At 52.3% G+C, this 27,698-nt stretch overlaps 2 protein-coding genes across 8 annotated transcripts in view; one reads left to right on the top strand and one right to left on the bottom strand.

Moving 5' to 3' along the window:
• Nucleotides 1-795: 795 nt before the first annotated feature.
• Nucleotides 796-4,515, top strand: FEM1A (fem-1 homolog A). The gene has a single exon (XM_021084041.2). The coding sequence runs from the start codon at nucleotides 925-927 to the stop codon at nucleotides 2,917-2,919; it is 1,995 nt and encodes a 664-aa protein (XP_020939700.1). The 5' UTR covers nucleotides 796-924; the 3' UTR covers nucleotides 2,920-4,515.
• Nucleotides 3,957-27,698, bottom strand: part of TICAM1 (TIR domain containing adaptor molecule 1) — a 37,431-nt gene continuing 13,689 nt past the window's right edge. Inside the window, exons 2-5 of one of the 7 annotated variants that reach the window (XR_014836359.1) lie at nucleotides 24,923-27,384; nucleotides 23,858-24,019; nucleotides 13,313-14,372; nucleotides 3,957-4,726 (exon numbers count right to left, since the gene is read on the bottom strand). Coding sequence is in view for 1 of the 7 variants with exons in the window: in NM_001315738.2 (NP_001302667.1) it covers nucleotides 25,102-27,243 (2,142 nt within the window). In the remaining 6 variants the exon portion in view is untranslated. 7 annotated transcript variants of the gene reach the window in all.

The following is a 27,698-nucleotide window of genomic DNA, read 5'->3' as shown; positions in this document are numbered from 1 at the left end:
CCATTTACTTGCCCTGTGCCCTTGGGCAAGTTACTGAAAATTTCAAAGCCCCCAACCCCAAATGATACGCACAATGATAGTGGAGAAGGGCTGAGGCAAATTAATTTAGATTTTGTATTGAGGATGTTGAGGGTTGAAGGAGAAAAACTAAAATTTTAACTGGGTATTAATGAGTGAGTAAATAAATATATGAGTATGTGAATGAGTGAGTGAATGAATAAATGAATGAATGAATAAGAAGGGGAGGAGCGCTAGACACCGACCCTTACGGCCACCTCTAGTCAGTCCCTGCTTCCCTAACATCCCCACCCCTCCTCACTTTCCTGTCTCTCCCGAGCGCCCCCTGCCGTTGCGCCGCTCAGCCTCGCCAAGCTCGAATCAGACCCCGCGCCTGGTTCTCGCTGCCGGTTGGCTCCGAGGCTGGCCTTTCGTGGAAAGTAGTCCTCTGCCCCGCGTCTACGTTTCCTATCGGCTCCGGTACTGTGACAGCCACAGGAAGTACGTAGCGAAACTTTCTCCAGGTCCCACAAGCCATCGCATAGCACTGCATGACGGGAGTCGTAGTCCTCGCCTCGCCTATTTCTGACACCATTCACTCAGGTTGGAACTACAATTCCCGCCATGCATCGTGTCCTCACGTCATCGCATCTGACCCTCGGCCTTCTGGGAGTAATAGTCTTAGCACATCACCGTTCCTTTTCTGTCCTACGGAGCGGGCTGGCTCAGAGGACTACACTTCCCAGCATGCTCCATTCGTCCTCGGCACCAGGCCACGACAGCCATTTTGTTCCGCCCGAAAAGCCCCTAAAATGGCGCCGGGGGAGACGGTGAAGGTTGCCGCCTGCCTGTCTGGGCTCTAGTCCGCCGTCACCCCGTGCCCTCTTCCCCCGGCGGCAGGCCCATGGCCTGGCGGAGGCCCGGACCATGGACCTCCATACCGCCGTGTACAATGCTGCCCGTGATGGCAAGCTGCAGCTGCTTCAGAAGCTGCTCAGCGGCCGGAGCCGGGAGGAGCTGGAGGAGCTGACGGGCGAGGTGGCCAGCGGGGGAACACCGCTGCTAATCGCCGCCCGCTACGGCCACTTGGACGTGGTCGAGTACCTGGTGGACCGGTGCGGCGCGAGCGTGGAAGCAGGCGGCTCGGTGCACTTCGATGGCGAGACCATCGAGGGCGCGCCGCCGCTGTGGGCCGCCTCTGCTGCGGGCCACCTGGACGTGGTGCGGAGCCTGCTGCGCCGCGGGGCCTCGGTGAACCGCACCACACGCACCAACTCGACGCCCTTGCGCGCCGCCTGCTTCGACGGGCACCTGGAGGTGGTGCGCTACTTGGTGGGCGAGCACCAGGCGGACCTGGAGGTGGCCAACCGGCACGGGCACACGTGCCTTATGATTTCCTGTTACAAGGGCCACCGCGAGATCGCCCGCTACCTGCTGGAGCAAGGCGCCCAGGTGAATCGGCGCAGCGCCAAAGGCAACACGGCCCTGCACGACTGTGCTGAGTCTGGCAGCCTGGAGATCTTGCAGCTGCTGCTCGGGTGCAACGCCCGCATGGAACGTGACGGCTACGGTATGACTCCGCTGCTGGCGGCCAGCGTGACGGGCCACACCAACATCGTGGAGTACCTTATCCAGGAGCAGCCTGCTGGGGAGGAGACCCGGCCAGGGCTGTCCCGAGAAGGCCCCACCGCCAGCCCGGCGTGCGTGCAGCCCCAGAGCCCCCGCTGCTGCAGCGCCTCCCCAGAGGAGCCGCTGAGCGGTGAATCTTCCGAGAGCTGCTGCCCCACCAGCCGGGAAGCTGCCGTTGAAGCCTTGGAATTGCTGGGAGCCACCTACGTGGATAAGAAGCGGGATCTGCTTGGGGCCCTGAAACACTGGAGACGGGCCATGGAGCTGCGTCACCAAGGGGGTGCGTATCTGCCCAAACCCGAGCCCCCGCAGCTGGTCCTGGCCTATGACTATTCCAGGGAGGTGAATACCGCTGAGGAGTTGGAGGCACTCATCACCGACCCGGATGAGATGCGCATGCAAGCCCTGTTGATCCGCGAGCGCATCCTGGGGCCCTCCCACCCGGACACTTCTTACTATATCCGTTACCGGGGCGCGGTGTACGCCGACTCAGGCAACTTCGAGCGCTGCATCCGCCTGTGGAAGTACGCCCTGGACATGCAGCAGAACAACCTGGAGCCTCTGAGTCCCATGACCGCCAGCAGCTTCCTCTCCTTTGCCGAACTCTTCTCCTACGTGCTTCAGGACCGCTCGGCCAAGGGTAGCCTGGGCACGCAGATCGGCTTTGCAGATCTCATGGGGGTGCTGTGCAAAGGGGTGCGGGAAGTGGAGCGGGCCCTGCAGCTGCCCAAGGAGCCCGGGGACTCGGCGCAGTTCACCAAGGCCCTGGCCATCATCCTCCACCTGCTCTATCTGCTGGAGAAAGTGGAGTGCACGCCCGACCAGGAGCACCTGAAGCACCAGACGGTCTACCGGCTGCTCAAGTGCGCCCCCCGCGGCAAGAACGGCTTCACTCCTCTGCACATGGCCGTGGACGCGGAGACCACGAACGTGGGCCGCTACCCGGTAGGCAGATTCCCCTCCCTCCAGGTGGTCAAGGTGCTGCTCGACTGCGGGGCTGACCCAGACAGCCGGGACTTTGACAACAACACCCCGCTGCACATCGCGGCACAGAACAACTGCCCGGGGATCATGAACGCCCTGATCGAAGCAGGAGCCCACATGGACGCCACCAACGCCTTCAAGAAGACGGCCTACGAGCTGCTGGACGAGAAACTGCTGGCTAAGAGCACCATTCAGCCCTTCAACTACGTCACCCTACAGTGCCTTGCAGCCCGCGCCCTGGACAAAAACAAGATTCCCTACAAGGGCTTCATCCCCGAGGAGCTGGAGGCCTTCATCGAGCTGCACTGAGGGGCTTCCGCGAGGAGACCCCGGGAGGGGCGGGGCCCAGTTTGTCCCCGCCCCCTCCTGGTGAGCACTTCCGGTGGCACAAAACAGGAGGAGGGCCTCCCGCCCGCACTGCCCTCTCACCTCTGCAGGGAGGAGGAGAGGAGTTAGCGAGCTGTTGGTGCTAGAAGCCTTCTGGATCACGTGCTCCGGGATCGGCCTTTCTCAAGAGCCCGCGCTTCCATCCTTAACCCGAGAAGACGCTCCACTTCCCACGCGTCCCATCTGCCTGGGTTTCGGAGATTTTTTTGCCTTCTGACCTGGAGGCAGAGGGATTGAAGCCATCGCCTTCCTCCCCCCAGCTGGAAACACAAGAAGCAGCTGAGATTTGGGTCAGTCCTCGGCCTCTTAAGTGGCCAGATAGACCCAGCCGCGGAATGCAGTGTTAAGACTGGGGGCCTCAAGGAAGAAAAGTGGGAGACCCGCTTTTTCGTGCACACTCGCACCTGCTTCCTCCGGCCCTGCTGTGGGTGGGGCTCTCTGCCCGGGACGGCCTGCCCCTTGCGTGGCTTTTGTGGTGTGGTGTTCTGTTTATTTGCTAAGCGGGGCAGGTTACACGTGTGGTGCAGGAGTCCTGAGGCTTTGCTGCCATACACTTTTTTTTTTTTTTTTTTAAGATTTCGGTTTGTCAGACTGAATGAGCTCATTTCATGCAGCGAGGGTTTTGTGGGGCCTGAGCTGGCCAAGGCCAGTAGGAGTAAGCTTTCTTGTGTGAAGAATTTGGTGAGGGAGGTGCCAGTCCAGGGTATCAGTCCCCAAAATGAGGGTGGCTGTCCCTTTGTCCAAACCTCACTCGGTTGCCTTTTTCTTGGGCCGCCCGACTTCCTGTCACAACTAGAAAGAGAAGTTATTTTTTCAAACGAGGAGCCGGGCCCTCGGTCCACTTCCCGCCCAGCCAGAGCTCACCTGGTGGGCTTGGGGTTTGGTTTTCACAGTTTCCGAGTTAAAACTGCAGGCCACGTCCACCTCCCAGATCACCCACGAGGGCATAGTGAGCATCCTGAGTGGCCATAGGCATTTTTTTTATTAGCAGCTTGAAGACCTGGATCCAGGTGTCCCCAAGAAAACTCCAAGTGCCCGGTTAACTCAGTAAGTCAGCCAGCTGAGAAGACGGTGAATGTCCAGAACAAGTTGTCAGCTGAGGTGGCACAAAATCGTGGTCTCCCCTCACTCAGGGGACAGAGTGCTCCTGCCAGAGGCTCCGCCCCGTGACATTCTCTGGGCAGTGGTCCTCCATTTGCCCTGTTCTTGGCATGTTCTTGGCCCATGTGGAGAGCAGTGAAGGAACTGGGAGCTGCTGCCCCCTTTCTGCTCAGGAGAAGTCTCCTCACCCCACATCTGTCCGCCCAGCTTCGTCTGGGGCAGCTACACAGAAGCCTCCAGAAGCCACAGTGGGTCCCTGGATGTTCCAGCCCACTGAGGGAACGCGGTCTCATTTGGATTTGCAGTGTTAGTTAGGACCTTCTTTATTTACATGACCAGGTTTTTGCCTTCCATCAAGGCGCAAAACTCCATCACTGTCGCTCCCGAAGCCCAGAATAAAGAGGCGTTTTAAGTGGCGAGTCTGGCGCTGGTGTTAAAACAACATCGTCGTTGAAAGGACGACACTGGGCGAGAGCTGCCTGGCAGTTCTGTCCTGGGGGCATGGGGGGGGAGGGGGGGAGGGGGGGCGGCCCTGAGTGTAGAAGATGCCCAGGAAGGACACTGGCTCCCGCTGCAGTTTGTTTCTGTCCTTTGGCTGAGTGCCAGATTTCTTCAAGAAAATAGATTACTGCAGGAAAAAACAAAACAAAACAAAACCCGCAAACCACTGGCTTAGTCAAAACCTTTGCTTTGTGGGAGGGCTGCCGCAGGAAAGAGGATGCCTTGAACCTCAGGAAAGGTTCAGGAAACCGAAGGACCCCTAAATCAGCCCTGCTTTGCCAAGACCCCAGGATAGAGCCCATGGACCCTGTGGCCCAAGAAGTCTGCATGAACTGGATGCATTTCCTGGGGCTCGCTCAGGCGTGGGAGGAAATTCCACCCTGCCCCTTCTCTTCCTCCTGCCATCTTTCCGGTTAAATTCTGGTTTTGTCCATATTAGCACAGTCCAGCCCCTCCCCTACAGCACCGCCCGGTAGATGGTCATTTATTTCCTGAGGGCCAGGCAGGGTCCAGGCACCCTTAGCAGGCAGGAGCAAGCCAATTATACCTGAGGTCTGTCACCTCCCCAGGTCCTCACCTCCTATGACAGTGGGGAGGCCATGCTGTGAGGACATTTCATTCACCCAGTAGCAAATTGGCCTGGAGGGTTCTCCCTCTCCTGGTTTCATTGGGGGGCTAACAATCCTTAACAGTTAACACCCCCTCAGCGGCGGTGTAAATACGGTTGTCGCCCCAAAGGAATGGGCTTTGAGCCAGCAGACTCGCTCCACAGCCTCCCAGGAGACACCATCAGCATTTATTGAGCCCTGACTGTAGGGTGGGCGCCGCTCTGTGCTGAGCCAGGCGCCCTTGCTCATTAATCACAACAGGCCTGTGAAATAAGTAGCATTCGCTCTCTCTTGCAAATGCGGAAAATGGAGACGATTAAGAGATTCCATTCTAGGAAAATTGCCAGAGTCACAAGGGACTTTGGCCTGAGACTCCAGGAAAAGCCATGTTAAAACAAAGCTGAGGCAGGTTTCTGGTGAGGGTTGGCCCAGCAGCTCAAAACTCTTAGGAATGACCTTGTTCCTATGGGGTCCTGAGGTGACAGCCATCAAAATACCATATGCCAGCCAAAGTCCTGAGGGTCACTTAGCCTGGAGCAATCATTGTAGCTCAGGAATGGGTGGTACTGCCTGGTTCACCCCAGGTTGGTTGCTACCTACCGAGTTAACGATGAAGAGAAAAGCTCAGAGGGGTCAAGTAGGCTGCCCAAGGCCATGGCCAGGATGACGACCCACCTTGCTGACAGATGAGCAGACTGAGGCTCAGGAGAAGTGTGCCTGAGCGCCCAGCTAGGAAGCATCAAGGTCAAGACTAAGACCCAAGGTTGAGGGTGTCAGAAAGCATGCAGAAGAGCCACTGCCCGACTCAGTGTCTCTTCCTGCCTCCGTAGAACTGAAATTAGGGCCTGAAGTCCTGTGCATTCCCTTGCCTGCTTAGTTAATGCCTTTCTCAGACCTTGGGGAGCCCTGGGAAGGTCTGTGTTGGTCCCCACTGAGTGACTTGTGTGGTGAGTGAGCAAACCAATGCCTCTTGCCTCTGGGGATTTCTGGTCCCCCTCTGACAACTTGGGGAGTAGCCCTGATGGCTTTGCCTCGCTTGGAGACTGCTGCTCCTGTGGGATTCCAGGACTGTCATCCGAGCAGTGTTTACAGGGAGCAGAGCGTCCCAACCCAAGGTTAAAGATAGCACCACTCAGGGACTCAGCCCCGAAAGGCGAGATGACCAGCCCCCAGGACCGTGGCACTTGGCTGGCACCATGGGGCACTAACTGTCCCTAGAGAAAGGTTGGGTGGGGGTTTGGATTCCTTCAGGTGATTGAGTCAGGACTGGACAAAAGGTGTTTCCACCCAGCAGTTGCCACAACATGTGTTAGGCAAGACCCAGCCCAAGTGCAGGGCAGCACCACCCCTACAAGCTGGGGTGAAGTGTTCCCTCCCCTGACCCTAGCAGTCTTGTTTCTCGAAGGTGTGTAGAAGCGACAGTGGCTCTCGGCACTGAACAGGACATTTGCGATCCCCCAGTGCAACCCTTGCCCCCTGCCCTGAGTCCTGATGTTTCTCTTAAAAGCCCATGAAGCAATGGCCTTGATCAGATGTCACCTCCTCCTGGAAGCCCGCCCAGATCATCATAAAAAACACAGCCCCAGATGGCCTCCACCACATCCTCCTGTGTACTTCCTTCTTAATCTTTATCACCGTAACTCCTGTCATCTTTTTCTTTGTGTGCTTGTTTTTTCAGTGTGTCCCTCCCTTAGAATGTCAACTACTGAAACTCATTTCCCCACACCCAGAAGAAGGTCTGACTCACAGTAGCTCATTAAGCATTTGTTGAATGAATAAATGAACTCTCTTGCTCATTCAAAGAAGAGTGAGGCGGCCTGTGTAGCTGGATCAGAGGCTGTGAGGGGAGACACAGGTAGATGGTGCAGGGCCTTCAGTCCCTGAAAAGCAGTGTGGGTTTTATCCTTAGGGCGATGGGCAGCCATGGCAGAGTTTCACACCAAGGAGAGATATGACCTTATTTATTTAAGCCTTGAGTTCACTCTGGCTACAGCGAGAGGAACAGATTGGAGGGAGGCCATGGAATGGAGAGAAGTGGACAGATTCCAGATCTGCTTTGGAGTAGGGCTGGCAAGACTTGATGAATTGGTCTGGGAGGAAGGAGGGGAGTCTAAGATGGATTCCTAGGTTTTTGACCAGAGACAGTAAGTGGATGGCTGAGGGGGCTGTTTAATGGGCTGGAGAGAAATGGAGCAGAATTCCTGACTTCAGGGGACTCTAGGGCATAATGCGGACTCTAGGGCATAATGGGAGCCCCGCGTAGGTGCCTCATTCACCACTGCAGAGCCAGTACCCAGGAAAATGCCTGGTGTGTAGTATGAGCTCAATCAGTGTGTGTTGACTGAATTGAAGGCTTTCAGTGCCAGGGAAGGTAGGCCTTTGAGTTGCTGAAGTGGCTCAGGGTTGACTTCTAAAGAGCCTTAAACTCGGAGATCATTCGGGGCTGGCAGGTAACAGGTGAGTGAGCTGGCTGGTAGGCAGCTGTAACACAGCTTCAGCTGGTCACAAGAAAATTTGAAAGCACTTTGAGCATAAAACATATAAAAACTTGTGCAGTGCAGCTAAACCAGTGCCTAGAGGTCAGTGTATAGCTTTAAACTTTGTTTTTCTGTCTTTTTAGGGCTGTACCTGCCGCATATGGAAGTTCCCAGGCTAGGGGTCAAATTGGAGATAACAGCTGCCAGCCTACGCCACAGCCACAGCAACACAGGATTGGAACTGTGTCTGCAACCTACACCACAGCTTACGGCCATACCAAATCCCTGACCCACTGAGTGAGGCCAGGAATCAAACCTGTGTCCTCATGGATACCACTCAGATTTGTTTCCACTCCCAACGTATAGCTTTAAATGCTTGCACTGGAAGACAAGAAAAACAGAATCTGCAAACTGTGTCCTGTAGGCCAAATCCAGCCTCATTTTGTAAATAAAGTGTTACTGGCACAGCCACCCTCCAGAGCTCACAACTTCCTTGTGGCTGCGTTCAAGCTGCAATGGCAAAATTGAGCAGTTGTAACAGAGACCATCTGGCTCCTAAAGCCTGAAATATCTACTGTTTAGCCTTTTACAGAAAAAGCATGCCAATGCCTCATCTAAAGTTTCACTTTAGGAAGCTGGAGACATCAGTGCAAATTAAATCCAAAGAATAAACACTGCAAATCAGGATTCCTGTCATGGCGCAGTGGAAACAAATCCACCTAGGAACCATGAGGTTGCAGGTTTGATCCCTGACCTCACTCAGTGGGTTAAGGATCTGGTGTTGCTTCGAGCTGTGGTGTGGGTCACAGATGCAGCTGGGATCTGGCACTGCTGTGGCGTAGGCTGGCAGCTACAGCTCTGATTAGACCCCTAGCCTGGGAACCTCCATATGCCTTGGGTGTGGCCCTAAAAAGACAAAAAAAAAAAGAATGTAGATCAATAAAATAGAAATGGACAAATGATAGAGAAAAAAGCAATGAAACCAAAAGGTGGTTCTTTAAAAGGTTTAATAAAATTGAAACATGTGCTGGTGGGGGTGGGGTGCAGCTCTGGATCCAACCCTGGGGCCACTGCCTTGTAATTAATCCTCTCATTCAGTCCAGTTTCCTCATCTGTAAAATGGGGTTGATGGTAGCAGCTGCCTAAGAGCAATCATGGATCAAATGAGTTTATCCATGAAAACCCGGCACACCGCTCCATGGATCTGCTCTTGCCATAGGCCACACTCGTTTATACATATAATACATGGGTGAACTTTAAAAAAATTTAAGTAGTCATGTATTAAGCATCACTAGGCCCCCCGCTCCCAACATGTGTGAGTTCACAGATGTTGATACTGAAAATAATCCAGGTTTAAAAATAAAGACGAGTTTGTATTTTTTACCATCTTTTCCAGAGATAAAGTTTACCATTCTACTATTATTTTGTCTTTTTATGGCCACACCTGTGGCAGATGGAAGTTCCTGGGCTAGGGGTCAAATAGGAGCTGCAGCTACTGGCCTACACCACAGCCACAGCCACGTGGGAACCAAGGCGCATCTGGTGACTTAAGTGGCAACGCAAGCTTAATCCACTTAACCTACTGAGTGAGGCCAGGGATTGAACGCACATTCTCATGGATATTAGATTCTTAACCCACTGAGCCATAAGGAAACTCCCTATTATTATATTTTTTTGGCTGCACCAGCAGCATATGGATGGTTCCAGGCCAGGGATCAAATCCTAGTCACAGCTGTGACCTACATCACAGCTCTGGCAATGCTGGATCCTTAACCTGTTGTGCCACAGTGAGAACTCCCAAAGTTAACCATTTTAAAGTATAAAATTCAGTGGCTTTTTATAATCTCAGGATTGAGCAACCATCACCACTACCTAATTCCAGGTGGGAGGGGGTGGAGAAGAAAAAGAGCTGCCCCCCCCCTTTGCCTTTAAGGGCCATACCCAATGCATATGGAGTTTCCCAGGCTGGGGGGTAGGGGGAGTTCAATCGGCACTACAGCAGCCGGCCTACACTAAAGCCACAGCAACGCCAGATCTGAGCTGCATCTGCAACCTACACCACAGCTCACGGCAATGCCGGATCCTTAACCCACTGAGCAAGGCCAGGGGTTGAACCTGCAACCTCATGGTTCCTAGTCGGATTCGTTTCTGCTGAGCCACAACGGAAACTCCAAGAATTGCTTTTAAAACATGTTTAAAAAAAATGAATATTAAACAACTCAAGGAACAGAAAAAAAAAAATTGGAGTTCTCTGGTGGCATAGCAAGTTAAGAAGGATCCCACATTGTCACTGCTATGGCATGGGTTCAGTCCCTGGCCCAGGAATTTCCACATACCACAAGCGCAGCCAAAAAAAGAAAAGAAATTAAGTAAATGAGAGAGCAGATGGTCAGCAAAGATGCTGAGGACAGTAGACAGGTAAGCAGAGTGTGGGGATCAGCAAGAGGCTGCTAGGAAGCATGACAGAAGGGGACTTAGACCCAGCGAGGGGTGGGAACAGGTATAGCACCTGGTAAGGGGTTTGAGGGACCCCAGGGAGCCTCAGGGAAGACAAGAGACAGGTTCAGCCCTCCTATCCCCGAGAGGTCAGGCAGTTCCTTTTCTTGGGAAGAGAACTTTAAAACAAAAAAAACAAAAAGCAAACTTCCCTTGGAAATTGGAAACCCTGGACACATCCCAGGGCTATAAAAAGGCGGTGTTCACTGACCAGGTTAAAAATAAAAGATCCCCACCCAGGGGCATTTCAGGTTGGGAGGAGACGCTGTAGGCCAGGCTGGGGTAGGACTTGCTGTGTGACCTAAGGCAGGTGTCCACCCTCTCTGAGCTCTGGTCCCCAACAGCTATAGACTCAACGATTTCCAAACACCCAATTAAGGGAGCTACTGATATGGCTGCTGATATTTTTATTTACCAAGGTTATAAGCAGGGAGAGAGTGGCCTTTGGCATGGCCAGGAACTTGGCACTCTCTGGGGGTTCCATCGCTCTGGGCTCTCTTAGGAGGAAACCACTCCACAGCCCCAGGCTGCTGGTGAAGAGGTGGGACCCGTTGTCCGACGGCGCCCCCTGGTGGCACCGAGTGCTCGAGTGCTCATCGCAGCATTTTCCCGGTCCCCCTGGGACACAGGTCTTACTCACACTGGCTCCTCCCCACCCTTCCGAGCCAAGCTCCGTCCCACCACGGGGTCCTTTGCTGGGCTGTGGCCTCTGCCTGGAGTACCTTCTCTCGGGAGTGATCCCTTCCAGGAAGCCTCCTACAGCCACTCCCCCTCCTCCCCCACTGGCCCCCATCACACAGGGACCACCTTGGTTGTCACCTAGTCTAATGTCTGTGAGCCCCCAAGAGGGTAGAAACAGGGTCTGCTTTAAGCAACCGTGTGTCCCCTGATCTGAAACCATCCCTGGCACACAGTAGGTGCCAGTATATACTGTTCAGTGAATGAATGAATGGGTGGCAGAATGAATGAATGAAACATTCACCTGCAGGCAAGAAGAGAACATGGAACCAAGAGGTTGTTTTATACAGCAAAGGAAACCATACAGAAAACAAAGACAGCCTACAGACTGGGAGAAAATATTTGCAAAAGCAATGCAAGCAACAAGGGTTTTATTTCCAAAATATACAAACAACTCATATAACGCAATAACAACAACAACAACAAAATAGAAAAATGGGCAGAAGACCTATATAGACATTTCTCCAAAGAAGACATCCAGATGACCAACAGCCCATGAAGAGATGCACAACACCACTAATTATTAGAGAAATGCACATCAAAACCACAATGAGGCATTACCTCACGCCAGTCAGAATGGCCAGCATCAAAAAGTCTACAAATAACAAATGCTGGAGAGGGTGTGGAGAAAACAGAACCCTCTTACACTGTGGGTGGGGATGTAAATTGGTGCAGCCACTATGGAGAACAGAATGAAGGTTCCTCAAGAAACTAAAAATAGTGTTACCATATGATCCAGCAATCCCACTTCTGTGTATATATATCCAAAAAAGCCAAAAACTCTAATTTGAAAAGATACATGCAGCCTGTATTCATAGCAGCACTATTTACAATGACCAAGACATGGAAATAACCTAAGTGTCCATCAACAGATAAATGGATAAGAAGATTTGGTGCATATATACAATGGAATATTACTCAGCCATAAAAAGAATGACACAATGTCATTTGCAGCAACATGAGTGGATCTAAAGATTTTCATACTAAGGGAAGGAAGCTAGACAGAGAAAGACAAATATCATGATATCATTTACATGTGGAATATAAAACATGATACGAATGAACTTAATTTACAAAACAGAAACAGACTCACAAACATAGAAAGCAAACTTATGGTTACCAAAGAGGGAAGGGATGGGGGAGGGATAAATTAGAAGTTTGGGATTAGCAGCTACAAACTATTGTATATAAAATATGTAAACAACAAGGACCCACTATATAGCACAGGGACCTATCCTCAATATCTTCTAATAAATCGTAATGGAAAAGAATCAGAAAAAGAATACATACACATAACTGAATTACTTTGCTGTATACCTGAAACTAACCCAACACTGAAAATTAACTATACTTCAATAAAAAATAAAATAAACAAGATCCCGCTGTATAGCACAGGAAACTATATTCAGTATTCTATAATAAATTAATGGAGAAGAATATGAAAAAGATTACATATGTATAATCATTTTGCCGTACACCAGAAACTAACATAATATTGCAAACCAACTATATTTCAATAAAAATAAATAATTTTAAAAGAGGTGTTTTGGGTTTTTTTTTGGTCACACTCCAGCATGTGACCAAAGCCACAGCAGTGACAACACCAGCTGTCCTTAACTCGCTGAGCCATGACGTAACTCCGAAAGATGTTGTTTTAAAGATAAAAACAGACTTAAGAGGTAATTCATATTCAGGCAGACCTCTGCAGTAATGTGGTCAGGTCCAGACCATGGCAAAAAAAAAGTGAATATAATAAAGTGTGTCACATTAATTTTTTGGTTTCCCAGTGCATATAAATTATGTTTGCACCATACTGTACCCTAAAAGTGTGCAGTAGGAGTTTCCGCCGTGGCGAGGCAGAAATGAATCTGACTAGGAACCATGAGATTGAGGGTTCGATCCCTGGCCCCGCTCAGTGGGTTAAGGATCTGGCATTGCCGTGAGCTACAGTGTAGGTTGCAGATGCAGCTTGGATCTGGCGTTGCTGTGGCTCTGGCGTAGGCTGGCAGCTGTAGTTCCAATTAGACCCCTAGCCTGGGAACCTCCATATGCTGCAGATGTGGCTCTAAAACATGATAAAATAAAAGTGTGCAATAGCATTATGTCTTTTAGAAATGTACATACATTGGAGTTCCTGTCCTGGCTCAGGGGTTAACGAACCCAACTGGTGTCCATGAGGATGCGGGTTTGATCCCTGGCCTCACTCAGTGGGTTATGGATCCTGTGTTGTAGAAAGCCGTGGTGTAGGTTGAAGATGCGGCTTGGATCCCGAGTTGCTGTGGCAAAGGCCGGCAACTACAGTTCGGATTTGACCCCTAGCCTGGGAACCTCCATATGCCTGGGTTATAGCCCTTAAAAGACTAAACATAAAATAAAATTTTAAAATGTACATACCTTCATTTTTAAAATGCTCATCATAATGCGCCTTCAGCGAGTTGTCATCTTTTTGCTAGTGGACTGTTGATGGCTGTTGGTCCATCAGGGTGGTGGTTGCTGCAGGTTTGGGTGGTTGTGACAATTTCTTAAAATCAGACAATGGTGAAATTCACCGCATCAGTTTACCCTTCCTTCCACAATTTCTCTGTAGCTGGTGCTGCTGTTCAATAACATTTTGTCCACAGCAGAACTTCTTTCACAATTGGAGTCAATCCTCTCAAACCCTCTCCTGCTTTATCAACTAAGTTCATGTAACATCCTAAATCCTTTGTTGTCATTTCAATAGTCTCCAAAGCTTCTTCCCCAGGAGTCGATTCCATCTCCTGAAACCACTCTCTCTGCTCATCCATAACAAGCAACCCTTCATCTATTAAAGTTTTATCCTGACAGGGCAGCAGCTCAGTCCTCTCTTCGGGCTTCTCTTCTAATTCTAGTTCTCTTACACTTGCCACCACATCTGCAGTTCTTCCTTCACCAAAGTCTTGAGCCCCTTAGAGTTCATCCAGGACGCTTTGGAGCCGACTTCTTCCAAATTTCTATGAAGGTTGATATTTTGACCTCTTCTCATGAACGACGAATGGTCTTAATGGCGTCTAGAACAGTGACTCCTTTCTGAAAGGTGTTCAATGGACTTGGCCCAGCTCCATCGGAGGAACCACTGTCTATGGCAGCTATCGCCTTACACAATGTATTTCTTAAAGAATAAGACCTGAAAGTTGTAATTGACTCCTCGATCTGTGGGCGGCAGCTTGGCTCTTGTGTTACCGAGTTCATACTGCTCACGACCGGACAGGCCAATAAATCCAGAGAGGAGGTGTTGGGGCAAGAAATAGCGACATTATTTGGAAAGCCAGTGCACGGAGAAGATGGTGGATTAGCGTCCCAAAGAACCACCTTCTCCAGTTAGAACACAGGCTGCTTTTATCCTAGGAGGGGAGGGGGTAAGTTCCGGTTCCGGGTTCTTGTTAATTTCTTCCTCCCTGCAGCCACTCACAGGTGGGCCTGGTCAGGAGGGTTCCTGCCAGTTAACAAAGGTGTTTTAGCTTAACACTCATTACATGGGAAGCAGGGTTCCCAGAGATGGGTCATTATGTGCAATTTAAGCAACATAACTTTAGTGATTAACTTGGACTAGAATACAAAGCATCTTCCATATTAGTGTGTTAACAGGCATGAAAACGACATGAATCTCGTTGTCTATCTCCACCAGAGGGCTTGGGTGACCAGGTGCATTGTCAGTGAGCAGGAATATCTTGAGAAGAACCTTATTTTCTGAGTTGTCAGTCACAACAGGGGACTTGAAATATTCAGTAAACTGGGAGTTCCCTTCCTGGCTCAGCGGTTAATAAATGTGACTAGGATCCATGAGGATGCGGGTTTGATCCCTGGCCTCGCTCAGTGGGTTAAGAATCCAGCATTGCCATGTGCTGTGGTGTAAGTCACAGACACTGCTAGGATCTCATGTTGCTGTGGCTCTGGCGTAGGCTAGCAGCTACAGCTCTGATTGGACCCCTAGCCTGGGAACCTCCGTATGCCTCAGGTACAGTTCTAAAAAGAAAAGAAAAAAAAAAAAAAAAGAAATAAAAAATTCAGTAAACTGGAGTTCCTCCTGTGGCTCAGTGGTAATGAACCCAACTATTATCCATGAGGATGCAGGTTTGATCCCTGGCCCCACTCAGTGGGTTAGGGATCCAGCATTGCTGTGGCTGTGGCATAGCCCAGCAGCTGTAGCTCTGATTGGACCCCCGACCCAAGAACTTCCATATGTTGCAGGTGCAGCCCTGAAAAGACCAAGGAAAAAAGTAAGAAATATTAAGTTAACCATGTTTTCAACAGATGTGCTATCATCCAGGCTCTGTTGTTCCATTTATAGAGGACAGGCAGAGTAGATTTAGCATAACTCTGAAGGGCTCTAGGATTTCAGGGATGCAAATGAGCTCTGGCTTCAACTGAAAGTCATCAGCTGCATCAGCCCTAACAAGAGAGTCAGCCTGTCCTTTGAGGCTTGGAAGCCAGGCGTTGACTTCTCCTCTCAGGCTGTGAAAGTCCTGCATGGCACCCTCTTCCAACAACAGAAGGCTCTTTCACCTTTACTGAAACTCTGTTTAGTGGAGCCACCTTCCTGGATGCTCTGAGCTGGATCTTCTGGATAAACTGCTGCAGCTCCCACAGCAGCCCTCGCTCCTTCCCCTGCTCCTTTCTCCTAGGGAGACGGCTTCCTTCATTCAACCTCATGATCCAGCCTCTGCCAGCTTCTCACTTTTCTTTTTTTTTTTTTAAGGGCTGCACCACGGCTTTTCCCAGGCTAGGGGTCCAATCAGAGCTGTAGCTGCCGGCCTACATCACAGCCACAGCAATGACACCAGATCCGAGCTGCATCTGCGACCTATACCACAGCTCACGGCAACACCGTATCTTTAACCCACTGAGTGAGGCCAGGAATCGAACCCACAACCTCATAGTTCCTAGTCAGATTTGTTTCCACTGCGCCAAGATGGGAACGCCTATTTCAAGCTTTTGATTCAAAGTAAAAGACGTGTGCAATAAGATCCTACTGTAGAGCACAGGGAGCTATATATCCAATCTCCTGGGACAGACCAGAATGGAAAAGAATATTAGAAAAATGGATGGGAATTCCCCTCATGGTGCAGCGGAGGCAAATCCAACTGGGAACCACGGGGTTGTGGGTTCCATCCCTGGCCTCGCTCAGTGGGTTGGGGGCCTGGTGTTGCTGTGAGCTGTGGTGTGGGTCGCAGACATGGCTCAGATCTGGCGTGGCTGTGGCTGTGGCTGTGGCTGGCAGCTGTAGCTCCGATTCGACCCCCAGCCTGGGAACCTCCATGTGCCTCAGGGGTGGCCCTAAAAAAAAAAAAAAGAAAAAAGAAAAATAGATGTATGCATATGTATGACAGTCACTTTGCTGTACAGCAGAAACGGGCACAACGTTGTAAATCGGCTATACTTCAACAAAATAAATAAAAATAACGTAAAACATGTGCAACTCTTCCTTTCACTTGAACACCTAGAGGCCACTGTAGGGTTATGAATTGGCCTGACTTAATCCTGCAGTGTCTCAGGGACTAGGGAAGCCCAAGGAGAGGGAGAGAGATGGGGGAATGACCTGTAGGTGGGGCAGTCAGAAAAAAAAAAAAAAAAAAAAGCACACACAACATCTATGCATTAAGTGCACCACTTCATTTTTAATTTATTTGTTTTTGAGAGTTAGGTTTTATTTGGGGCAAAATTAGGACTGAACCCAAGCCTGGGAGACAGCATCTCAGGTAGCCCTGAGAAACTGCTCCCTAAGTGCACCTTTTTTTTTTTTTTTTTTTTAGGGCTGCACTTGCAGCATATGGAGATTCCCAGTCTAGGGGTCCAATCGGAGCTGTAGCTGCCGGCCTATGCCTCAGCCACAGCCACAGCCACAGCCACGCGGGATCTGAGCTGCATCTGCAACCCACACCACAGCTCATGGCTGCTCTGGATCCTTGACCCACTGAGCAAGGCCAGGAATAGAACTCTCATCCTCATGGATGCTACTTGGGTTCGTTAACCACTGAGCCACGAAGGGAACTCCCAGTGTGCTTTTTTTTTCCCCACTAAGTGCACCATTATATATGGGAGCGGTTTGTGGTCCCCCCCCAAACAATTACAATACTGACAGCAAAGGCCACTCATCACAGGTCACCATAACAAATATAGTCATAATGAAAAATTTTGAAATTGTGGGCAATTTACCCAAATGTGACACAGAGACACAAAGTGAGCAAATGCTGTTGGAAAAATGGCACCAACGGACTTGCTCAACGCAGAGTTTCCCCAAACCTTCAATATGTAAAAAACACGGATATCTGCAAAAGGCAATAAAATGAAGCACAGAACAACATGGTGTGGTGTGCTGATTAATTTATTGAGTGCCTACTGTGTGCCAGGCACAGGGATCAGACAAAATGCATGTCCTTCCCAAGAAGGCTGATAATAATCTGTGCAATGAGTAAGTGACTTACATTTGCCTACAAGTACTAAGTGTTATGGAAAAATAGAGCAGGGGGATCTGTGGGTGCCTTAAAGAAGCCTCTATTGAGAGTGTGACACCTGAGCAAAGACGTGGAGGAGGTGAGAGAGGGAGCTATGGAGGAATCTGGAGGAAGGACATCATGCAGCTAGCACAGTCCATGCAAAGGCCCTGGGGCAGCACCATGCCTGGTGTGTTGGAGGAACAGCAAGGAAGCCAGTGCGGCTGGAGCGGAATGAGTGAGATGGAGGAGGTGAGAGCTAGGAGGCGACAGGAGCAGGTCGTGCAGGAAGACCTTGTGGGCTTTTCCCCCTGGGAGGCTGCACCCTGGAGGGCTGTGGGCAGAGGAGGGGCGGGACCTGACTCATGTGCTCACACGCGCCCTCTGGTGGCTGCGAGGAGGACAGCCCGTGGGGCGAGGTTGGGAATCTGGGGATCAGGGTGTGGGTGACCTCGCTGGTACAAGTGCAGGAGGAGAGAGCAGTGGGTGGCTTCTGGGCAGATTTTCTTTTTTTCTTTTTTTGTCTTTTTTGCTATTTCTTTGGACCGCTTCTGCGGCATATGGAGGTTCCCAGGCTAGGGGGTCTAATCGGAGCTGTAGCCACTGGCCTACGCCAGAGCCACAGCAACGCTGGATCCGAGCCGCGGCTGCAAACTACACCACAGCTCACGGCAACGCTGGATCGTTAACCCACTGAGCAAGGCCAGGGACCGAACCCGCAATCTCATGGTTCCTAGTCGGATTCGTTAACCACTGTGCCACGACAGGAACTCCAGGGCAGATTTTTCGAAAGCAGAAGCAGGAGTGTTGGCTGATAGATCAGTCGAGGGTGACTCTCAGGTTCGAGTTGAGCGATTGCCAAGATGGAGCTTCCATCAGCAAAAATGAGACGCAAGAGGGGCAGGTTAGGCGGGGAGGGTCAGACACACCGTGGTGTCCTTGAGTGTGAGACCCTCATGGATTCCCCACATGGAGACGTCAAGGGGTAGCTGAACTCCGAGTCCAGAGCTCAGGGAAGGCCCGGGCTGGAGACAGGACTGTGGACGTCATAGGGGCATAGATGGAGTTCAGTCCCTGAGAGGGGACAAGGCCCTGGCAGGTGGGGGGGGGGGGGACCAGAGAAGGTCTGTGAGAAGTGAGAGGGAGGGAGGGGGTGTATGGAGCCTGGGGGCCGCATGAGGATGGAGTTTTTAGGAGGAGGGGGTCTGGCCTGGTCAGAAGGCTCTGAGAGAGGGAGGAGGATAGAGAAGGGACCACTGGGCTCAAAGTTAGGGATAGCATTGACCAGGAGGGGGCTGAGGAGTCGCTAATGGGAGGGGGATGAGAGGATGAGTATCCCTGAGGACTTTGTAAATTCCATCCTGGGAGTTCCCATTGTGGCTCATCAGGTTAAGAACCCAACTAGTATCCATGAGGATGTAGTTTTTTCGTTTGTTTGTTTTTTATGGCCACGCCCGGGGCATATGGAGGTTCCCAGGCTGGGGGTCGAATCAGCTACAGCTGCCAGCCTGCACCACAGCCACAGCAATGCCAGATCTGAGTCACGTCTGCGACCTACACCACAGCTCACCGACACGCCGGATCCTTAACCCACTGAGAGAGGCCAGGGATGGAACCTGCAACCTCATGGTTCCTAGTTGGTTTCCTTTTGGCTGCACCACAACGGGAACTCCGAGGATGCGGTTTTGATGCCTGGCCTTGCTCAGTGGATTAAGGATCTGGCATTGCCCTGAGCTGTGGTGTAGATCACAGACGTGGTTCAGATTCTGAGTTGCTGTGGCTGTGGTACAGGTCGGGAGCTGTAGCTCTGATTCAATCCCTGGCCTGGGAACTTCCATATGCCACAGGTACAGCCCTTAGAAAAAAATTTTTTTTTCATTCGGGAACAAACCCTTCAGGAAAAACCTCACCCTGGCCCCCTCAGGGCTGACCCTACCTTCCAGAAGCCCCTTTATTTGCAGAGGCAGAGGAGGCAGGGGGTGGGGGTTGCTGGCTGTGCAGCCAGCAGAAACTTCCTCCTTCTAGCCCCACTGGACTTTCTGTTTCCCGAGAAGCCCCGCCTGGCCAGGGTCTGGGTCATGGTAACTCTGATCTTCAGTGTCAGAGCAATTCCTGGCAAAGACCCAGCACAGTGCCAGACCCTGACAGGAAGCAGATACTTTTAGAAGAAGCAAAAGAAACAGACACTCACTGACTCAGCAGCAGCCATCTGCAAACTTTCACACCAGCACCCAGGTGAGCAACTCCACCCATGTGTATATTTGTTCATTGATCTCACCCACCTGAGACCCTGAGCACACCTCCACCCCCAGGAATGATGCAACTGGAAAATAAGAATAAAAGTAAGGTATCTCATATTTTCCTTCTGCTGTGTAGTTGATTGCCTAATTCCTAGGCAGCCCACTGCTCTAGGCTAGAGACAGGACTAGGGGCATTTCTCATACGCCAGGTCCTAGTGGCATCTGCGACCTACACCACAGCTCACAGCAACACTGTATCCTTAACCCCCTGAGCGAGGCCAGGGATCGAATCCACAACCTCATGGTTCCTAGTCAGATTTGTTAACCACTGAGCCACAACAGGAATGCCGAGAAGAGCAATTTAAAACGGATTTTAAATAGGCTCTTCAGAGAAGATTCCACCCAGAAAGTGACATTTGAGCAGAATCCTGAAAGGAGTGAGAGGAGTGAGCTATGGCAGTATCAGGAGGAAAGACGCACCAGGCAGTGGGCAGGGGCCATGCAAAGGTCCTGGGGCAGGACTGTTCCTGGTGTGTTGGAGGAACAGAGAGGAATGCCTGTGTGGCTGGAGCAGAGGAGGAAACAACAAGTGAGGGAGGGGACAGTGGCAGGTTCTGTAGGGCCCTGTGGGTTCCTGGGAAGGACTTGGGATTTTACCTGGAGGGCTGTGGGCAGAGGAGGGGTTGGCCGGACTCAGGTGCTCACAAGAGCCCTCTAATGGCTGGTAGGGCAGACTGTGGGGTTGGAGGAGCGGCTGGACAGGCTACAGATCAGTCACACTAGTGTCTCTAGGTGATTGGGGAGGGAGAGGGACAACTTTATCCGGATCCTTCTATGGTGCCTTTTGAATTTTGAACCATGGCAATCTATTTTCTGTTCAGTAACTTTATCTTAATTTTATGTATTTATTTTGCTTTTTAGAGCCACACCCCGGCACATGGAAGTTCCCAGGTGAGGGGTCTAATTGGAGCTGTAGCTGCTGGCCTAGCCACAGCCACAGCGATGCTGGATTCAAGCCGCTTCTGTGATCTACACCACAGCTCGTGGCAAGGCCGGATTCCCAACCCACTGAATGAGGCAGGGATCGAACCCGCATCTTCATGGATACTATTTGGATCCGTTTTCGCTGCACCACAACCGGAACTCCCGGAAAATAACTCTAAATATGCCTCTGTTGATAGTGCATTTGTGTGCAGTGCTACAATGATTGTTGGGGAGGCCAGGCAGGTGATATGTGGGGGTCTGTCACCTCTTCTGTGTCTCCCGCAGCAGTGGAACAACCAGACTGCACTGGAGAATCAGATTTTGGAGATTCAAACACAACGCCTCCCTAGTTCTACCCAGGCCAAGCTGCAGCCGAGCATGCGCCGTGCGACTCTGGGCACAGCACTGCCCGCTAAGCAGAGAAAATTTCTAAAAGATCGAATCATCTCAGACATCATTCTAAGCAGGAATGATGCTTACAGAGGTATACCTACTGACCCCTGTAAATAAAACCTCTGTTATTATTCAAGTTTCAGGGTTTTTTTTTTTTTTTTTTCTTTTTTTGCTGGTCTAAGACACATGGAGTTCCCTGCCCGAGCCACAGTTACGACCTACACCACAGCTCCTGCAAGCTGGATTTTTTAACCCCCTGTGCAAGCTGCTATCGAACCAGTGTCATGGCACTGCAGAGATGCCTCAGATCCTGTTGGGCCACAGTGGGGACTCCCCTCCATTTTTCTTTAAAGCTGTTGACTTCTTTAAAGTTGCCTGGAGGACACATGTGACTTCTTCCCCAGGAAACACCCCAGGCCCACAGGACATTGATGTGGGAGGGTATCTGGGAAAGTGGTGGCCACCAGGGGGCGCTGGGGCAGCCAAAATTGTGGGGGAGCCCCTGCCTCTGGGTTCATGTGGCCCCCGTGAAGTTGCCCTTCCCTAAGTGGCCTCCCCTCCAGGCCTTTGCCCATGCTGTGCCCAGCTCCAGGGACACTTCCCTGACAATGGCTCATTCCAACTTCTGCCTCTGGTGTCAGCTTACTTCCTCCTTCAGAAAGATTCTCTTCATCCTCCCAGGCTGGTCAAGGGTCCCCTCAGGCCTCTGAGGCCTCCTACATTTCATCATTGGCCTGATTGCCCCTTAACTATCTCTGTCTCTGGCACTGGACCATGAGCTCTGAGAGGACAGAACAGGGGTGTCTTGGGTCACCTGAGGGGGTGACAACTCAGTCTTCACTGTGCCCAAGGACCTGCACACAGTAGGAGCTCAATAAATGTTGGTTAGCCGAAAGGATGGAGGAATCTACATCCTCTCCATTCAGTGCCCAGTGAGCTCCATGGGGCACTGTGTCCCCAGGTCTGTGTCCCCAGCGCCCGTCACGGCCTGTACACAATAGGTGCCCACTAACTGTCAAAAGGGTTTACTGAGCAATTATTCTGTGGCACATCTTGTGCTGGCTTCCGAAAATACTGCAGTGACCAAGACAGATTGGTCCCCAACTCTCTCTGGGTGGGTAGAGTGTGGACAAGAAGCCATGAATTAACAAGTAACAAAATGAACTGGAATAGGAGCTCCTGTCGTGGCTCAGTGGTTAATGAATCTGACTAGCATTCACAACGATGCAGGTTCAATCCCTGACCTCGCTCAGTGGGTTAAGGATCCGGCATTGCCATGAGCTGTGGCGTAGGTCGCAGATGAGGCTCGGATCCCGTGTTGCTATGACTGTGATGGAGGCTGGAAGCTACAGCTCCAATTAGACCCCTGGCCTGGGAACCTCCATATGCCATGGGTGTGGCCCTGAAAAAAAAAAATGAACTGGAATATTGAAAAGAATTTTAAAAATCAAGACCATATGCACAGTCTCCATATGGGCTAGAATCCATGGAGAGAGCCCCCTGGCTCCTTCTCCTGTCCCAGAAGGCTACTTATGAGCTGTGTGACCTTAGATAAATGATGTCACCTCTCTGGGCCTCAGTTTCCTCATCTATAAACTGGGGACATTGCTTCTGGCTCCTGGGGTTGTAGATGAAATGAGCTTATCCAGCACATAAAGCCCTCAGCTCAGGGCTTTAAATATGCTGGGGTGACACAGGGACAGACCCAAGGACACTAGGGCCATTGTACAGGTGGGAAAGATGTGGCCCAGAAAAGGGCTATGACTTGTGACTATGATTGGGGGATGAAAGAGGGACTCACATTCTGAATGTGCCCACTCCTCCTCTCTCCTCTGCCTCTGCCAGGTCCAGCCCCCATCATCACTGGCCTGGACCAGTTCAGCAGACCTCCCCTGGCCCCCAGCTTCTGCCCTCACGCCCTAGTCAGCCTTCCTTGCCCCAGCCAGAGGGCGCTGGTGAGCACCTGAGTCAAGCCCCGCCCCTCTTCTGTCCACAACCCTCCAGGGCTCCCACCTCCCTGGGGGCAAAAGCCCAAGACCTACTGCACCCTCCCCTCCCTGGCGTCACCTCTTCCCTTGCTTCCCCTCCCTCTTTCTGCTCCAGCCACAGGGGCCTCCTTACTGCTCCTCTGACACACTAGGTCCAGTCCTGCCCCAGTACCTTTGCACTGCCTATTTCCTCTGCCCATAAGATCACCTTCCTTCCCAAGCTCTTCCAATCATGACCACCCCCTTCTCTTCCTCCCCATCTTGACTCTAATGCCACCTCCTCCTCAGAGAGGCCCTCTCTGGCCACCTGGGCCAGAGGCACTCCCTTCACTCGCCCTGTTTATTTCTTCCCAAGTCTCTTCACTTTCTGAAATGATCTTGCTTCCTTGTTTGATGACATATTCATCAACCATGAGTTTGATGCTCCCTCCCCTCGGCCTGAGCCTGCGATTGAAAAGAGAGCAGGGCACAGATCACAACTGTCTTTGCCCCTACTGCACCTCCAGGTCTGGGACAATCCTGGCACACAGTAGGAGCTCCATAAATGTTGGTTGACTAAACAAATGGCCTATGCCACGGCAACCGTCCAGTGAATTGCAGCCAACTCTAGCCTCCATAATCAGAAACTGGCTGTTTCCATGACATCACCCCACCCCACCCCACCAGAGAATCTGATCTCTCCAGGTTTCACTTCAAGGTGGGGAGGCCAGAACACAACAAAAATCTGAGCCAGCAGCTCAAAGAGCAAGTGGTGCACGACAGGCTGGGTGACTCACACCAGGCCTGCCCTTTGAGGAAGCTGGCAGCAGAGGAAAGGATACGTGAAGTCAATGTTCAGATCACACTGTTGAGCAAGAAGAGGCTTGCAGCTTCCTGGCTCACCTGGCTCTTCTGGGCTGGACCTTCATTCCCTCCCTTGGAAATCCAACTACTTCACGACAATCTCCCCACTTTCGATCTGTGTGACTTTGGGGACCAGAATTCACCCCTTTGGGCCTTGGTTTTCCCCATATGTAAAATGGAACCAGCAATAGAAGCTTTTCCCTGGGGAAGACAACAATACATTTATTTATTTAGTCTTTTTTTAGGGCCGCACCCAAGGCAAATGGAAGTTCCCAGGCTAGGGGTTGAATGGGAGCTGTAGCTGCTGGCCTACACCACAGCCACAGCCATAGCCACGCATGATCGCAGCCACATCTGTGACCTACACTACAGCTCACAGCAACTCGAGATCCTTAACCCACTAAACGAGGCCAGGGGTCGAACCCACGTCCTTATGGATACTAGTAGGGTTCATTACCACTGAGCCACGACGGGGAATCCCTGAAAATACATTTAGATATTTATTTATTTATTTATTTAGTCTTTTTTTGCTATTTCTTGGGCCGCTCCCTCGGCGTATGGAGGTTCCCAGGCTAGGGGTTGAATCGGAGCTGTAGCCACTGGCCTACGCCAGAGCCACAGCAACGCAGGATCCGAGCCGCGTCTGCAACCTACACCACAGCTCACGGCAACGCCGGATCGTTAACCCACTGAGCAAGGGCAGGGACTGAACCCGCAACCTCATGGTTCCTAGTCAGATTCGTTAACCACTGCGCCACGACGGGAACTCCCATTTAGATATTTAAAGCCTCCAGAATGGATAAATGGTGAGTGTTTGACAAATGTTAAAATTCTACTCTTACTCCATCCTGACCAATGAAATGAGAGCAAATGTGCACAACTATGGCTCATGTCATTCAAAGTTCTCGCTTTAGGTTTGCTTTTATGGCAATAGTAGCCCAGTTTTTATCTTGACAAAGGGCAAGGCAGAGGTCCCCCAGAGGACAACGGCACTGCTGAAGCATTCAATAAATATTTATTACAATTAAAACTCCATTCTAATACCCCCCAGCCCATTCCCCACCACCACTCTCCAAAAGGAGAGAAAGAAATGTGTAAACTCACATCCAGTTCTGGCAACCTGGAGAACCAGAAAGGCAAGAGGCCCATTTTGCACCATTTCCTGAGACCCAAAGGTCTCCCCAGCAGTGTCCTGAAAGTAGCGGATGACCCCTGTTCCACTGCCTCCTGGAGATGGGGGTGGGGGAGGGGCAAGGCTGAAGTCATCGGGTCCAGACATTTGGTCATTGCGTTTCTGGTGACTTGTCCTCGGGCGCCTGGGTCCCTCTCTGGTTCCACATGTGGTTATTGAGCCCCAGTTGTACCATTTGAGCATGGTGGATGATGAGAGGCTGCACCCCAGAGCTCTGAGGGTTCACAGGGGAGGACTGTGACGCAGCCGGAGGCTGTGGGAAGGCAGGAGGCTGAGGGAAGGCAGGAGGCTGCGGGAAGGCAGGAGGTTGCGGGAAGGCTGGTGGGGGCGTGCCTGCCAGCCACGGAGACACAGGCGGTGGCTGAAGGCCAGGCCAGGTGGGAAAGGGTGGTGGGGCTCCCAGGGGCCCCTGTTCTCCAAAAGGCGCTGGGGGTGCAGAGGGCAGCTGAGCCCCAAATGGCATGTAGCTCGCGAAAGCCATCTGAAGCTTCTCCAACTGCGTCTGGTAGGACAGGTAGCTATGGATGTAGGCTGAGCACGCCGCACCCCACGCCGCTGCCTGCTGCCGCTCACCCTCCAGGTGCTGGCTCTGCTCCCGCAGGGCCCGGGCGTCCTGTTCCTTCCTCCACTTGGCCTTGCGGGCCCGCAGCTTCTGGGGCTTGAAGGTGTTGGCCACCTTCCTAGCGAAGATCTGGGAGTGCTCGTCCAGCCACACCAGGCTACTGAGCAGACTGGACGTGCCGGGGCTGAGCTGGGCCAGGGAACTCTCCAGGGGCAGGAAGGGGATCACGCAGTCCTGCCACCCGGGCCGCGTGAGGCTGCTCATCAGAGACTGGTTTGCCTGGTGCTGGCTCAGACGGCAGTCGAAGTTGGGGGTGAGCAGCAGGATGGTGAAGGCCGAGTGGTCCAAGGCGTCCTGCAGGCAGCGCAGCTGGCCGCGCCCAGGTACCTGGAAATCCTCGCAGAAGGTGGCCCCATCGCGCACGCCCAGGGACTCCAGCTTCTCGCGCACGCGCAGAGCGATGTGTTCGTCCGCACCCGCGTGCAGAACCACAAAGTTATAGAATTTCTGTTCCGATAACTCCAGCTCGGGAGCAGGGGGACTTGGGTTGGAGACGGTCGGGGGAGCTGAAGAAAGGGTCGACGGAGAAGGAAAGGGAGGGGACGTCTGCGGTACCGATGGAGTCGGTGGGTGTGGCTGGGCTGTGGGGTAAGTGGTATCTTCTTCTGAAAGGTGGAGGGGCGGCTTCTGGTCTGTGACGTCAGGAGAGGCGTTTCTGGAGGGCGAAGGGAGAGATTTGGGGGCGGCGGGCTCTTCTGTGCACTCCACCGGGTAGTGTGTGCTGGTTTCTGGAGCTTCGGGGGCTTCAGGCAGGCTAGCGGGGCTTGCATCTGCCGCCACCTCGAGATCCCTGGGGACTGGGCTGTTTGACTGCACCGGAGAGTTGGCACCCTCCACCGATGGGGGCCAGCTCATCTCCTCGGGTTCCTGGCAGCCCATAGGGGCAGGCTCGGGGACCGGACTGGCCCGGGGCTCGTCACACAGCTTGCTGGGCCCATGGGGACTGTGGTGCAGGCTGAGGAGCGCCATGGTGGGCGACTGGCTAATTTCCAAGTTGCTGGCCAGGGAAGCCGGGCTGCCAGTGGACCTCAGGGAATGCCCTCTGCTCCAGCCAGAAAGGTCTTCGATGGGCCGCGGATGGCTGCGCGGCGGAGAGGGCAATGCTGAGGACAGCCGGGGGCAGCCCAGATCGGATCGGAGAGCCTGGACGTCCTCCATGTCCCTAAGGATGTCCCACCCGCATCGGTCCCGGGCCTCTTCCTGGAGCTCCCCCAGCTGGTGGTCGTCCCTGGAGCGGAAAGCCCGGAGGGCTGCCCCGTAGGCCTCCTCCCGCATAGAGGCGGGGCACAGTTTCTCCTCCACAAGGAGGTGGTACACCCGGGCAACGGCCCAGGACACGTCTGCTGGCTCCTCTGGGGTCTCGGTGCTGTCTACACCAGCCCACTGGCGGGCCACCAGCTGGGCCACCGCGTCCGCCTTCAGTGCCTCCAGGGAGATTCTAGCCTCTGTCTCCTGGCCCAGTTTTAGGAGCACCATGGCGTGCAGGAGGTCCGCCCCCTGGCAGCCCAGCCGCAGGGTCTTCAGCTTGTGTTTAAGATACAAGAGCTTCCCCTGGCCTGCTGCACTTAGAATGTTGAAGGCGCCAGAGAGTGACGGGCTCGTGTTGGCCATGGGCACAGGTGGGTGCAGCCTCCAGCGGCAGGAGATGCACTGAGTGATGGAGGCATGTTCCACCTGACGCCTCCCTGTGCTACAAGCCCGGCAGCCCTACCGGATCACGGTACCAGGTCTCCTGGGGGCTGCAGAGCAGACCTGTGAAGCAGAAAGACACAGTTATCACCAGAAAGGGGGTCTCCAGGAGGCAGCCCAAACCTCCCTCCGCAAAGTCACACAGCCAGTGACAGAGCTGGGATTTACAATCCGAGCTATCTGGCTCTAGAGTCTGAGGCTTGTGCTTAACCACAAGACTACACTGCCTATTAGGATGATAATAAACCCACTTATGAGATTGTTTTAGGGAATGAACTGTGTTAGCATAGGGAATGTTCTGAACCCAAAGGCTGGAAGCCAACAGGCACTCGATACATGTTTGCTCAGGAAGAGGCAGCCTTCTAGATGTCCCCAAT

This window comes from Sus scrofa, chromosome 2 (assembly GCF_054392235.1).
Source record: "Sus scrofa isolate SSC_HxYL_T2T_F1_AM1 chromosome 2, Sscrofa_HxYL_maternal_Yorkshire_Landrace_v2.0, whole genome shotgun sequence".
NCBI lineage: Eukaryota > Metazoa > Chordata > Mammalia > Artiodactyla > Suidae > Sus > Sus scrofa.
The sequence above is the reverse complement of the archived record's forward strand: the minus strand, read 5'-3'. Positions and strand labels throughout refer to the sequence as shown.